At 41.9% G+C, this 15930-nt stretch overlaps 1 protein-coding gene across 7 annotated transcripts in view; it reads right to left on the bottom strand.

The window, feature by feature from the left end:
- Sorcs1 (sortilin related VPS10 domain containing receptor 1) overlaps positions 1–15930 on the bottom strand; it is a 520023-nt gene that overhangs the window by 38643 nt on the left and 465450 nt on the right. For all 7 annotated transcript variants that reach the window (XM_040743123.1, XM_005063476.4, XM_005063473.4 and 4 more), the window contains exons 19-21: positions 10156–10342; positions 3567–3700; positions 2106–2229 (exon numbers count right to left, since the gene is read on the bottom strand). In XM_040743123.1, the coding sequence (XP_040599057.1) occupies positions 2106–2229; positions 3567–3700; positions 10156–10342 (445 nt within the window). The remainder of the gene's footprint in view (positions 1–2105; positions 2230–3566; positions 3701–10155; positions 10343–15930) is intronic.

The raw sequence follows: 15930 nt of genomic DNA, 5'->3' as shown, positions 1-15930 counted from the left end.
CCCTGGACAAAGAGACCATTTGTGACATCCAAGAGGAAGAGGGATCCATCTAGAAGGGGAAGAGTATCCATGGGTAAAGATGTGAGTCAAGTTATTTAGAGTCTTGTCGTTTGAATGTGAAATGACGTGCACGTGTTCCGTGTTTGGAACTTGGTCTTCAACTGGTAGCACTGTTTGTACAGGTTATGAAAACTTCAGACTGGTGGTTTTCCATCTTCCTAGTGCAGAAAACCTTTAATACAGTCCTCATGTTGTGGTGACCCCCAACCATAAAATTATTTTTGTTACTACTTCATAACTGTAATTTACTACTGTTATGAATCATAATGTAAATATCTGTTTTCTACGATGGTGTTAGGTAACCCCTGAGAACAGATCATTTGATGTGATCCACAGTTTGAGAACCACTACTTTGGAAGGTGGAACCTCACTAGAAGGAATTTGCTACTATCTGTGGGTTTTGAGGATTTTATAGTCTGACCTATGTCTGGTGCTATCTGCTCTGCTTCCTGAAGATGGATGTGATATTATCAGGCAACTTCCCCACCTGCTGCTGTCATAGTGGGCTCTAGTCCTCTAGAAAAGTGAACCAAAATATTTTCATTGTTTTTTTTTGGCATAGAAATTGAAAAGAAACTGATTCACAGGGCAGTATCAGACTTAGATGTGCTGGGATTGAGTATAAGACTTAGGTGTGCTTAGATGTGCTGGGGTTGAAGCCTAACTCCAACCATTACCAGTGGGGGAAACTTACAAATAGCACAATTTCTTCCCTTATGCTAGTGTTTCTGCAAAGTTTGAATGTATCCACAACTCATAGAAAGGAGAAAGGTAAGGAAGCTGAATCAACAGCTCTCCCTACCATACATGGTCGTGCTATAGCCCTAGGGTTGGGTATCCCTCATATCTAGGTTTATTTCCTCTTGCTGTCGAAGCTGATCAAACCACTCCCAAGTGGAGGGAGAGGCAAAACCATGAGATCCAACCCCGAGCCAGATGTTTCTAGAACAATAGCCTTAGGCCTTTTCCTCTTCAGACGTGTTCACAGTTGCTTACAAATTGCTCTCTGGTTTTGAAGGTCAAGTTGGCACAACAAGGAATTGAAATAAAGAGCTGTATGCCCTAAAGGGCAATCTAGACCTACATTATATTACTGGAATCAATTGATCTGGAACTGGGTTAAATTGATATTTGAAAAAAAAAAGTTCTCTCCCATATTTCGTTTCTCCCTCCCATCTTCACATGTTTTCCCTTCTCCAGCAAGTATATTATGCACCTAGTTTTAAAATCTTGTTTTTAAAATTTTAATTTCCCATGATACATATGTATGTACCACTTTCATATTAATAACAAAAACTTACATCTTTACTATCTGCTGGCAACACTTAGTTCATATCCAACTGATTAGCATTTTATATAGAGAAAATATTACCAAAGTGGGATCAATCTTTAAAAACTATTTTCCATCTCTCATTATGAAGCAATAATCCTACCTTTTTCATTTCAGTAAATTTTATCTCATCTAATACTTAGAATATATTAGTTTCCCCAGCTGATCAAAACACTGTACTGGGCAGCTATTTTTCCAACTGATATCTAGTCCATGCCTGGCCTCTGGTGGATGTAACATTTCTGTTGCTTTTATTCTAGTAGAGGGTTTGCTGTTGTTGATGGTGCCATACATTTTTCTTTTTGTTGCTTCATGTACAGATTTGTGGAAGAAGTTTAAAAGTATTATATAATGGAAAAAATTTCTTAAAATGGAATTTAAAGACAAAATCTCTCTTAATTAGCCATTTCCTAATAAGTGGTTTTAGTTACTCAAATACCAGGGGTGGGGGAATCCAAATTATAACGAGTTAGTCTTACTCATGATGAGGCCCAGTCTATCCGATCCAAATGGATGGAGCTAAGAGTCTCCCTGCATGCAGCAGAAACTTCCAGCATATGTTGACCACTGCTCGGCTAGGGAATGACATTCGCTAAGACCACCCTAACTCATTCTCAAGTACTGCCATCTCTACTCCAGGGAAGTCTGTAGAATCATGGGACCAATCATATCTGACCACAAGGACAGAGGTGCATCAGCACAGATGGGCACTCACCATATACTGCGATGGTCTTTGTGTCTTGCAGGATGGCATTCCCAGCTGAGACCTGCACTGTGATGGTATTCATTCCCTCGGAAGTAAACTTGAATGATATGCTTCCCTCCAAGGTGATCAAGGGCTAAAACAAACAAGGGCGTAGAGTGAAGGGAAAGTCAGAATTATAGCTGAAGCTGCCTCTGTCTCTACATGTCACCCCACATGCCAAATGGAGACTGGTTCACGCCCGTCCTTCACTCTATAACTATCTATGCTTCCCCATCAGCCAAAGTCCAGGCAAAAGCTAATGCAGAGGTAACGGCAAGTGATGCCACGTCTCTCCTAGAAATAAACACCTGTCCCCTGATATCAACCTGAGTCAGGACTGGGGAAATCAATATGTCTGATAAACCTTGCCTCTTGGCAGGATACATATATCTCTACTTGCATCATCTCCTACTGAGCAGAACTTTTAATCCAATGAACCACTTGGCCAAATGAAGACCAGAAGGCTCAAATGTATCAACAAATAGTGAGAAATTCTAAGCTTCCTGGTATTCATCTTCAGGGATAAACTATTTATAAAGCATTATGTTGGAATACAACAGTCCCAGGCACAGAAGTGAGCTCTAGTTAGAAAGTGACATCATCCTGTTAGCAGCACTATCACCAATTTCCTGGAAGTTGTTGCAATGGAAACAAACACTAATTGGATAGCGGTTTAAGAATTCTAAAGGAAAAAACTTGTGCTGTAAAATTGGTGTTGTAATACAATCAGAGAATCATGTCCTAGAAAAAGAAAAAAATAGTAGACTACTGACCTCCCTTGACTTATTCCTCACAAATCCTTTTTTTCTTTCTTTCTTGATCAGTTTTAAAATCAAGATTCACAATAGGACCGGGCCATGGTGGTGCACCTTAATCCCAGCACTCGGGAGGCAGAGGCAGGTGGCTCTCTGTGAGTTTGAGGCCAGCCTGGTCTACAGAGCAAGTTCAAGGACAGCCTCCAAAACAATACAGAGAAACCCTGTCTTGAAAAACCAAAAATGATTCACAATAGGGAAAGCACTAGCACCCTGTCTAAGAGGTCTCATCTGCAGTATGCTGGAAATTTTGTTTGATTTTTTTAAGGTGGGGAAAACAAACGGAACAACTTTGTTTAGTTCTCTTTTTTTTCTAGTGATGATTTTCAGATAAATACTAACCACATCCTGACATCTCAGCTAAGAGTTATGCCATGGGATGTTCACCTAGAGAACACAAGGGGAGAAGAAAGTAGAGAGAGGGGAGGGAGCTGGAGACATAGATGGAGGTGAGGGACGGGATGAGCCTGATGAGGTTTTAGAGCCCAGATGGCCTGCTGGCCTTGAAGCTCAGGCTACACTGAGACTCAAAGCCATCAGTCATCTCGTTCTGTTTGGTTCCAGCAAGCACAAGTCACACCTCTGTTGTTGGCCACCACTTGGTAGGTCAGCTCACCTCGGTATTGTTTCCGTACCACCACACGTAAGTGAGAGTGCCCACTTGGCTGGGCCAAAGCACCGCAGTCGCATTGACCTCTTTGTTCTTTGTTGTGACAAAAGGAAGAGACAGGTGCACGTGTTCCAGTGGACCTGAGGCACAGAGAAAGAGGGGCCACAGAGAGAGCAGAGAGTCTTCAGTTCCACCTTCTCTGCTCTGAGAGGATACACAGTGAGCCTAGGAACCCCCAAACGTTGCAGCCACATTCTCCAAGGGGAGTGCCTGCTGCTTTCACTACTCAGAGAAAAGTCCATGGCATGAGCAACCACGTATTACCACTCAATTTACTGATTGATCTACTGGGTCTAAGTTATGTACGTGGAAAAGACAAAAGTTAAGCAACTCGTGAAGTCTAAACATCAGCAGCTAAAATATAAGATTTCACAGGGAGACTCAGATTCTTCCCAGAAGGTTCTATTCTCAGAGATAAACAGGATCCAGGGACTCTGGAAGAGCTGTTGTGTGTGAGGACATGCAAACTCATAAACCACTCTTTAGTGATTTTTCTTGGACTTTAAGGTGTTCAAGAATGGGTATGTATACATATGGCTCTGTCCACATCTGAAACAAGGGCTGTGTGCTTAGGCTAGCATCAGCACATCGGCATTTGGGGTTGAAGTAGGCTTGCCTGGACCTAAGCTGCTTACAAATGGAAAGTGAGTTCCATGTAAATAATCTCCAGGCATCAGACAAACCCACTTTACTCTGGTGTTCACTTATCATACAGTTCTTGGGCTCCCTTTTCTCCCAGCATGCAATGCCTTGGTCTTCCCAGGACTTTTTGTTTACGGAGCTCTCTCCTGTGCTGGTGACCCTCATACCAAGCAGACCTTCCTCCTTGACACTTCAAGTCAATGATTCTGAGCCAAATGAAGCAGCAGACAAGGAGCTGGAGAGGCAGCTCTGTGAGTAAAGGTGCTTGTTATAGCAGCCGAGGGACCTGAGTTAGGTTCCCTGGAACTTATGGACAGGTAGGAGGGGAGAAGACACCACAGAGTTGTCCTCTGACCTCTACACACATGCTGTGATGTGCACACTCCCAGCTCACCTTGTACAATCACACAGACACACACTCACACACACACACACAGAGAGAGAGAGAGAGAGAGAGAGAGAGAGAGAGAGAGAGAGAGAGAGAGAATAAATCAATTTAAACCAAAAATAAGAAGTAGGTAGTGTACTCTAGAAATGCTAGGTTTGTCCAGTAGGAATTCATTTACTCTATGTCACAGCTGAGCATTCAGTTTTGTTCTTGTTTCCGTTTTTCCAGTCAGGACATGAGGATGAGGACAATGTCTAGGTGTCATTGTGGCGATGATGGGTAGAATCACCAGTGGACTGGATGACCAACAACTTATTCAAAAGATTTGGGGGCCACTGGGCACTGGATGTGGTTTTGGGTGCTGGGAGCAACTGGCACTTGGTGGAGCTTGGGTAGTTTTGAAGGGAGAAGGCAGTGAACATCCAAGGCAGAGTTAGGGAGGAGGGGCTGCTGTTTCCGGCGTGTTCAAGGAGAGCTGCGCAGAAATGGCATCAGGCAGCAGTGGATGAAGAGAAGGGCCGTGCCGAGAATCTACTTGGAATGTTCGGGATGAGAACAGAGTCAGTGGGAACGCCCTTGCCTGCCATGCTACCTGGAGAGCAAGGAAAGCCGGGAGAGTGAAACGATGGTGGACGGGCATGCAGCCGAGGACATCCAAGAGGTGCTGAGGACCCAGTGCACGCGGAATTTGTAGGCCCTGAAGTAGATGCACATGTGTTTTGCAGCTTTACTCGCGCACACACGCGAGTGTGTGTGTGTGTGTGTGTGTGTGTGTGTGTGTACAAGCATGAAACTCATACTGCAATTTTCTACAGTCCCTTGCATTTGTATCCTCTGTGGTGCTGTAAAACACCTGCTTCTTGTCACTCATGACCCTATACTTTTGGAATGTGCCATGTGTGCCATGAACAGAAAGTGAAACTCCTGGCTCTGAAGGTGACCAGCTACATACTTCAGCAGGCCGACTCATAGTTTTATCTTACAGGTACTTGTGATACAGAAAACCGACAGCAGATGGCGCTGCATCATTTCATATGATCGAAAAACTGGCACTTTTCATGAGTGAACTGGATTTCTCTTCTTTTGATGAGATTTTCTTGAATGCATGTAAGAGCTGATGTCTCTGAGAACAAACAGTGTGCATGTGTGTATTTAATGACTGCTCTGGCCTATCTCTTAGATTTATGTTCTAAAGATAAGTGGGTTTGTATGTATCTAATTAAGTCTTGTATATGTATCAGACTGCTATTTGTTTAAAAAGATAAAAAATGAAAACTCCGCTAGAGGTAAACACTATTCAAACTATAAGAAGGATATGTGGATATTTTAAATCATAACTCCTTAGACTTCAGTGTACATAGGAATTGTGCATGTATGTTTGCAGGATGTTATTAGTGTTATATTTCAGATGTAGATACTCACTAGATTTGAGCTAGAGCCCAGATCACTACGTGTATATCATTTAATACTGGGGCAGGTGACCTACTAAACCATACTTCATATGATTCTACTCTGCCATTTCCAGGCCAACATAACCATGGTGTCAAGAGTTGCAATTCTAATGACTTCTAGTCACACAGGTCAGAGCTTGGCATCAGAAAGACAGGCTCTTGCTCCTTTGTGGAGAGAGTGAAAGATATGATCTAGGATGGAATAAAGCACCCAGTTCATTTCTTGTTCTTGTCATTTACTTTTCATTCTCTAGATTTGCAAACACCCCATTCCCCTGCACTCCTGAGAGATGGCCATGATGAATCAGTTTTCTGAGTCAAAATCCTCATACCCTCTCAGTTTTCTGCCCCACCCAGCTGAAGGCCTGAAAGTCTCATTAGTTTACAAAGTAGCAGTGCACAGGGAATACTATTCCCAAGGAGTTTCCAGCTGTCAGGCTTCAATAGATTACCCTGGCATGCTGCAAGAGCTGCATGCTCACCCCTGGATACACTACAGCAGGAACATCAGCTCCATTTGTTTCTGATGACCTTTGCAAACACACATTGAAAACCCTTTGATTTAGAATCACATCGCCTCTCTATTCTGGTGAGTGGAGGGAATGTGTATTCAAGCTACCACTGCGATTCCTGGGAGAGGCTGGGGAGGAAGGGGAAGAGGGAACAGAGGAGAGGTGTGACAGCTAAGAACTCGGAGCGCACTAAGAACAAATACATCTGCTACTTGGTGGTGAGGGAAAAACCAAATCGTGTTAAGTGGCAGAATGCCATATAACTTGCTCGATAGACTCTCTGGGAGCAGAATGTGTATCTCATGACAGAGGAAAGAATTTAGGATTAAAGAGAAAGAGTGACTCACTCAACCAGGAATCTGTCCTTAGTCACTGTGATGGTTATACTGATTGTCAACTTGACAGGATCTACAATCATCCATGGGTCAAAACTATCTAAATTCTACCAAGTACCAGGAACCCCTCAACCAAAATAACAACCAGTGTCAAGCAGTGTCAAGCAATGCTCAAAAATTCTAACTGATGAGGGAGCTTCTGGATTGGGATAACTAAAGTAGCAAGACCCAGCTTGAGTGTGGAAAGCAGCATTCCATGGACTCAGGTCCTAGACCAAAAAAAAAAAAAAAAGGGTCAAGCACAAACTTCATAACACTCTGCTTCCTGACCATGGACACAATGTGACCAGCAACTGTGTCATATTCTTGTCAAGAGTTCACTGCACCTTCCATAGTAATCTAAAATAAGTTTATATCATTTTGTCACAGCACTGAACTAGGGAACTAATACTACCACAATGTGATTACCCAGTGCCTTTGTGTTTATTATCCAGGCAAAATATTTTACCCAATAGCTATTCCAACAAAATAATAAAAAATACGTTTATACAAAATGTCCTTTCTTTTCAAAGTAAAGGCTTCTGAAACGCAGAGAACTACCTGCCTCTTTGCCTTCAGAGTGCTGGGATTAAAGGCGTGCACATCCACACCTAGTCATGTTCACATCCTTTGTTTATTATGAATAATGATGCTTTGGGCATCCATGTTTTGTGTGATATACATTTCCAGTTTTCTTGAGTGTGGTGGTCATTTTAATTGTCAGCTTGACACAGTCTAGAATTTGCTGTGAAGGAAGTCTCGGTTTACATCTCATTAACCTTTGTGCATGTCTGTGAGAGACTTCTGAATCACACTGGTGAAAGCATGCCCACTGTAGGCAGCACTATCCAATGGGTTTGGATCCAGGACTGTGTAAGAACAGAAAAACCGGAACAGAACAAAACAAAAATCAAAAAAAAAAAAAAAAGCCAAGCTGAGTATAGGCCCACATGCGCTCATTTCTGTCTACTCTTTAGTGGATGTGATGCATTGCTTCAAATTCCTCCCTGATTCCCTTTCAAAGACGAACTCTAACCTAGTATTGTAAGCCAAATGCACCCCTTCTTCTTTAAAGTTGTTTTTGTCTGGGTAAGTTATCACCACAACAGTAATAAAACTAGTGTAGTATGTACACTCAAAAAAGTAAAGGCTTTAGAAATCCTTAATTTCTTGGACGGTGGTGAAGTCTATATTCCTCTTCAGGGCTTGGTAAACCTTGGGTCCTGAGGAGAGGTGGTAACATGATGAATGAGAACAAGTGATGGCAAGAGGAAGCGTCTACAAGGTATAAGAAGGACGAGTCACAAGACTAGATTGGAAGATCCTTGAAAATGTGGACAGGAAGCTGTGATTGAATCTTAAAGTCATACTGACAATCAGAATAGAAGGGGTTGTGAAATTTGCGAGACACAGAATGCAGATACAATTCCTAGGAATGACAGACTTCCAGCAAAATCCGAGCCTCACTGTGAGAAGAGGTAAGACGAGATACACAGTCATTCTTGACAAATATACTGTACTTCACTGGCAAATTGCTTTGTTATTGATACTATTTGTGATACATTTTTGAAGACCTTAAGATTATTCCAAGCCTGTCATCATTTTTATCCCCACAAGCACAGTAGGTAGAAGATATTGTGTCTTAGGTAGCATATGAAGCTTAAGGTCATATAGGCAGTAGAAGAGATGAAACATGGCATGAACTAAACTCGAATTGTGTCCGGAACTATGTGACAGGAGAGGATTGCTGATGAGGGCTACCTAGGCCGACTTCATCACTGCCTCTTACTTTGGGGATGAGGAGTTGAGACATGCACACCTGACTATAGAGCCTGGCACCATGAGGGTGTGAGTCAGACTCATTAAATAATTTACTTTAGCTCTGTGAGCCTTAGGAAAGCACGGGTTCTAGCCATTCCTACCTCATGGGTGTTTTTCAGAATGGAGGTAATGCACACAAAGTGTGCATGGTGCAAAGCCTGGCTGGAACACACCGCAGGAGCTTAACAAAAATGTAACCAAAAGGAGGAAGACCGGGCAAGCAGAGGGAATCGGGTTTAACTCTGTTCAGAACCAGAGAAGGGAATGTGTTCTTTAAAAACACTCACACCTGCAGAAGATGCACAGACCAGTCATCATCAGTCACACAGTCTGCTGTCCATCCCTTTCACTGGACCACTACAAAGAGATGCTCTTGTTGGGACTTTCTACATTCAATTTCATTCCATGGGCCAGGTGCAGGGGAGAGGCACGAAGTAATTCCCATTGTTAACACCTGGCCCTTGAGCTTGAAATTTGAACAAGACCATTTATACAAAACAGCATATTCCATTTTAGCATAAAGTCTTTTTGTTATAACAATGCAAGTCCTACAACCATTGTGGGAAAACTTGCGTCTACAAATTCTTGTGTCACCAGCTTACTCAAATAAATTTAGAAGTTATTATTTTACCTTGTGAGTTACAATTTTAAGTTCTTTATTGGGGAGGACACAAATATTCACTTAGTCTTGAATCTAATTCCTAATATAGTGAATGCTTTACATTACATAAAATTTCTCCTTAGATCATCTTCTCCCAAATAAAAGGTCACTTACAGATCAAAACCCAGGATTCACATTCTTTAAAGGAGAGAAAGACTAATGGGATCATTCCTGGTAAGGTAGTCCCAGTCTTATGAGAGAGAAATTCTTTACCTGCAATGATTGAGCTGGAATTTGCCTTGATTTTAATCATTCCTGCCTTAAAATTGAAACACATAGGTTCCAAGTAAGTGCTGAATCACCTATCAGAGTCAGATTGTGTATTTATATCCTGGGGCCCTGGAAGGAGATGAACTGAGAACAATTTGGCTTTATCCTAAGTCTAAGGTTTTATCTATCACACGTTTTGACTTTCTCTCTGTCTCTCTCCGTCTCTCTCTGTCTCTCTCTCTCTGTGTCTCTCTCTGTCTGTCTGTCTGTCTGTCTCTGTCTCTGTCTCTCTCTGTCTCTCTCTGTCTCTCTGTCTCTCTGTCTCTCTCTCTCTCTCTCTCTTTCTCTGTCTCTCCCAATTTCCCTTCCTAAAAGGTATCTACTTTACTTCTTCTAGAGAGGACAGTCTACATTGGATTTTAAAAGAAGGCACAATATTCAAGATATGTCATAAGTCAACAACAGTAATAACATACAAGTTACATGTAAGTACAGGACGGCGCTGTCAGACCCCAGACTGTTGTCCACCTGCACGGTCACTCGGAAAATGCCCACATTCTGATAGACATGCTTTATTCCATCTTCCATGGAGCTGAGGTTGACATAAGACACTGCAATGCCATCTCCAAAGTCCACCTGGATGAGAGTTCGCTGCACATCCCCCTGCAAAAAAAGAGGGGGGGCAGAGTTAAATGGAGAAGAGTTAGCGTTTGGCTGATCTAGCCTTGGGCATTAAGGCTCACTTGCCTTCCTCCGAGAGTTGAAATCATCTGTCTGCTATAATAGCATCTCTGTAACAATTAAGCACTTTGCTCACAATATTCTCCAAGGCAAAGGGACACCAACAAAAAAAATTCTCAAGACTTAGAATAATAAGTGTTTGACTACCAATTTCAGCTAACCCATAATATTGTTAGTTGGAAGGTTTTACTAATGGTCTTATCTGGCACAGTTAAAGACCATTTTCTAGGTCTCCAAGAACCATGAGTTGTCTTCTTTATTTCTAGTTCTTTAGCCAAGTTGGGGAAAGAATGAAAAATACCTTGCTGGATACCTGATATGACAAGAGAATTAGAATTGTTTGTAATAATGATATTTATTCTTTTTGCTTGTTTGTTTTTATTGTAAATACGTTTTTGTCTTGAGACATTGCTCTATCAAAGCATTTCTGTAGAATATTAGCCTGGAGAGAAGAGTAGGCAATGTTCAACATCTACATAGATGAACGTGAAGTCTAGTAAAGCTTCATTGTTTCCTGAAGGTTAACTCAGCCAGGAAGCTACAGTTCTGAGATCATAAACAATTGTCTCTGGATTTCCCAATGATTTTTGTAGATGAGAGTCAGCCCTATGGCTAAAGCAGGACAGACTCAGCCTTGAATCATAGTCACCATTAACAAGTTATATGACTTCATACAAATCATTCAGCTTCTCTCGGTGTTAGTTATCAAACGTACAAAATGGGCATAACAGCACTTTTCTAACTTAACTCAATGGGTTGCTATAAAAGCCACATAAACAGTAGTGTATAAAGTGCTGTGCAAATAAATAACTCCTGAGTAAATATGAAATTGAGGCTATATAAGACTTACAATACTCCTTCACATCTTACTTTGATCTATTTTTCTAAGTTTCTCCTGTATCGTCAGGAGATGAAGTCTGCATTTACAAAGTCCTGTTAGAAGAAAGGACCTTTGGAATGACGGTTTAGACTTTCAAGGAACAATGTTGTTTAGACTCAACTGGCAAGATCAAGCTTCCTTCCTTAAACACTTTATTTTTTTGATAGCCGCCCAACGGTTTCAGGCAAACAACAAAACAGAAACCTTTGAACTAGAAATGTATTTTCGATTAAGTAAGCTTTATGTGGTATCATATCTTTTGAAAAGGCCAACTTTAAAACTCTGACATTTAAAGGATTAATACACAGAAAAAGGTAAAGCAGTTCAAACCCGACGAGTATCTGTGACCTACAGCTTCAATCCCCACCCAGCAGCGCAGAGTGACATGAACAGTGGCCAGTGCTCAGGCAGAGGGAACAGAGGTTTCAGTGACATCACAGACTGAAATCTTTCCCTGGGAGAAAAACCAAAACCAAACCAAAAAAACCAAAACCAAAAACAAAAACAAAACAAAAAAACCAAAGCAACAACAAAACAATCTTGTACTTAAGCTTCTACACAATATCCACAGGCTGGGGCATTGTGTGGTTACTTGAATTCCCTTACCTAATAAAGACAAATGCTAGCAATCTTGCTAATGTGTCTGTCATGTGGGCAAATCAAGGGGATTGATGAATCTTTTCCTTCTGTTCCTGGTACATTTACTTCTATGCTTTCTCGGGTTTCAGAGTCACTGGGAAGGCAACCACAGCTGTGGCTGAGGGAAAGGAATCTGGATTTTAAAACAAGTGTCTGAGTTAAACCTCAGAAGTAGATCTAGTTGTTTGTGCTTAAGACGAGCAATAGAAATTCCACTGGAGACCGAGGGACTACTATGAGGCAGGATTACAGAGTAGGAATCAAGCAGGGTCTATGTAAGACAAGATGGGGTGACTGAATCTTCAGGCAACTCTGCTTTATCCTCTCCTAAGAGGGGTTAGTCACCACCCAACTCAGAAGAGTAAGATTTTAGCTGCTGCTACTTGGTTCTACAATTACTTGACCTTGCAGTCTAGTGTTACACACTTCATGTGGACCTTGACATTTACCAAAGTCTTCCCCCAAGGGACAGAGGAGAACACTCATAGGCAAAGTGCTTTCCTTAGATGCATGAGGACCTGAGTTTGCAAACCCTAGCATGTAAAAGTCAAGCACTGCAACGTGGGAGTGTGGGGCCCAAGGACTGCCATTATTTTGAGAGCATCCTTGTTATGTAGTGAGCTCTAGGTCAGCCTGGAGTATGGAGTAAACTGAACCTCAAGAATTAAAAACTAAATGCCACCTATTCTAGGAAAATTGTGTATTGGGAAGAAACAGTTAGATTGTGTGACTTTTAAATGCTGTGATTTTTTTTGTTAATGTCAGTATCAAGAATGCCTAATGCAATGCCTGCAGATAAAACTTTTGTGTCCAATGCAATTTGACAAGTGTAAATTTCTTTGTGTTTGCATTTTTTTTTGGTTATTCGGGACAGGATTTCTTTGCAACTAACTTTTTTGGAGGCTGTCATGGAACTTGCTGTTGTAGACCAGGCTGGCCTGGGACTCAAATAAATTCACCTGCCTCTGCCTCCCAAGTGCTGGGATTAAAGGCATGTGCCACCACTGCCTGGCCAATGTGCTTGCATTATTTAAAAAATTAATTATTTTGAGATTTCCAAATATTGCATTTACATCACTACTGCCCCTTCTTCCTCCAGTCTTCCCATGTTGTTTCTTTCTCCCGAACTCAATACATCTTCATATGTTGGGGAAGTCCTGTGCATATGTCAATAAAGCACTGTTGGCCAATAGGGAAGCAAGATAGGTAGGACTAGGAGTTGAGGAGGATTCTGGGAAAGAGAGACACAGAGACAATGTAGCCTGTCAGAGAAGTAAGATGTCTGGACCCTTTTCTCCCGTAAGAGAAATACTTAGATTAACAGTTATGGGTTAGCCAGTAAGAAACAAGCAAACGGCCAACAGCTTCATAATTAATATAGCCTCCTACATGTTATTTGGGGACCGCAACTGTGGCAGAGCCCAAGTGGCTAGTGGGGAAAAACCAAAGTGGCTGGCGGAGGAAAACTACATGTTGCATGCATATTTAAATTATGTATGCATACATTCTACACATACATATATACAGCATCCTGAGTCTGTTTTTCATTGTCCATATGCACGTGTGTATAGGGTTGACAACTTGGAGTTGTACAACTAACATTGGAGGCTTAATTCTGAAGAAACAAATTTCCCCCCTCTCATCAGTCATTGACCATGTGTGTTGGCTATTTATGCCAACTTGGGCAGAGAGATGGGGCAGCTTTCCCTGTCATGCAGTGCAGAAATTCTCTTTGTAAGCCTTGCCTCTGGAGACCTCCAGGCATAAGCTACCACCACTAGGCTACTCTGGTGGCCAGGCCTGATCCCTCAAGATGCTCAGCATAAGGAGTTCCAACAGCCAGGGCCTACCCCCAGAGTTCTCTTATGGCCTTAATGGCCATTTCCTGCCCTCTACCTCATTAAGGTGAGAGTGATGAAGACCTGCCCTGCAGAAAAAAGTTCCACCAATCCCTGAGCTTGCCCAAGATCAGGTCATGTAATCGCTCCAATCCCAGGCTCCCCTGGGAAACTCCTACATGTCCCCCCCAAAAAAACTGTATATAAACCCCATTTTCTGATTAGTTCTCTGCTGCTTTTTGTCCAAGCAGAGGCAGCTACCCTCCTTGGTTTTCTTCTCCCAATAATCTCTTGTGTGAGGTTTATTGTGTGGTGTGACTTTGAGTGACAGCCTATGTATCTTTCCTATCTGAGCTGTAACGCTTACATCCTGTAGCCCTTCACCTAGGAGTAGAAACTTGTGGAATTTCATGCCTCTATGCTAGCATGTCAATAAGTGTTATCATTAGTGCCAGTTTTATTCAGGCAACTATATTGTTGAAAATTCATAGATTCATTATATTTTCTTATATATTATATCATTTGGCTATTAATACTTCTGGGACAGAGAAAGAGAGATGTGGTTTCTATCGGACATAATGGATGGAAACTGAGGCATGTTCAATAAGATCTTTAATGCCATCTGGCTAATAAAAGAGTGTAAAACATTTTTAAAATATCCGTAGTTTAACTTGTCTATCTAGTTCAGTCGTGTGCTAGACTGAGGGAAAGGTAGTATCACAGATAAAACATCACTTTTTTCTCCTATCAGTCCTTTCCCAGCTTTGACCATAGATCACCCTGGGAGGGGGAAATAGATGAGATCTCCTGGGTAATTGAGAAGTAGGGGTGGTGGTAAGGGGGAGGGGTGATGGGGGATTAAAGCATGGGGGACTGGATGATTGAGGGTTGGTAAGGAATGGAGTGGGAAAGCAATGAAAGAGATGTCTCAGTATAGGGAGAGACCAGGTGCTAGGGAAATTGCCATGAATTCACAAGGATGACGCCAACTGCAACTCCGACTCCTAGCAATAGTGTAGAGGTGGCTGAACTGGCTTTCCCCTGTGATCGGATTGGTGACTGACTAACCTAGCTATCATCATAGAGCCTTCAACTAGTAACTGATGGAAGCAAGATGCGGAGATTCACTTTCTCCTTTGTCAACAGACTTATTTAAGTGAAGACAGTTTGGTGTGAACTCCAGACTCCATGCTTTCTCTCTGCTCGTCGGTGAAGTAATATCATGTTTAGGGAATAAGGAAGGAAGAGGCTAGAAGGGACAAGCATCCAGAGAAATCTTGTATGTTTTTTAGAGTTATTTCAACTCAATAAATCAGAAGTCATTCCTTCTGAAACTATAACTGGAACAACACCAGCCAACAAATGCATTCTCAAATTAATTCCTCACCTCCTCCATTGCCCTTTAGCCATCTGCACACATGAGCATAGTCACAGAACAGACCTAGCTCAAAAGAAATGCCTGAGAAAGGCACAGCAGTCACGCAGAGCACATAGGGAAATACTCCAAGTGCTGTACTGTCTCCTGTGACGGAAAAATTCTTCAAGTGACCACAGTGACGACAAGGTTAACCTGAACAAATGAACGGCACGTGAACCCATCAGTTCCTGTAACACGGGCTCAGAGAAGAATGGGAAAATAACTGCTTCAGAGACTCAGTCCTGACAGATCCTGTCCTGAAGAGAAACAGTGAGACACCCCTGAAATCATCAGAGGTTCAGTGCACATAGCGTGTGATAGTCTGTGTTAAGAGTCTGGTCCATAGAGAGGCTGGCCAGGGCTCTGCCTCAGACTGTACAAACTTAAGTTGCAGGAACATGGACACCCTGAAATAAAATGCAACGCAGAGAAATAACTAGCATCTCTGAGTATTATTCAACATAAGCAAAAATAACACAGGATCTATTTCATGGAACTGAACACTGGAATGAGAATATAGAATGCTTGATTACTTTTACAGTAGAGAGAGGCAAAGGACAGGACACCAGCAAGAATGGAAGAGAGAGGAAGGAATGGGAAAAATCATGAAATACCATAATTTAAAAAGGGATGCAGGTCATATTAATAGAACAAATGTTGCAAAATAAATTGTTTATATCTATTGTTACTGTACATGCTTAAATATGGAATAAATTTTGGGCAGGAACCAGATTTG

The sequence above is a fragment of the Mesocricetus auratus genome, unplaced genomic scaffold (assembly GCF_017639785.1).
Source record: "Mesocricetus auratus isolate SY011 unplaced genomic scaffold, BCM_Maur_2.0 Super-Scaffold_4256, whole genome shotgun sequence".
Classification (NCBI taxonomy): Eukaryota; Metazoa; Chordata; class Mammalia; order Rodentia; family Cricetidae; genus Mesocricetus; species Mesocricetus auratus.
The sequence above is the reverse complement of the archived record's forward strand: the minus strand, read 5'-3'. Positions and strand labels throughout refer to the sequence as shown.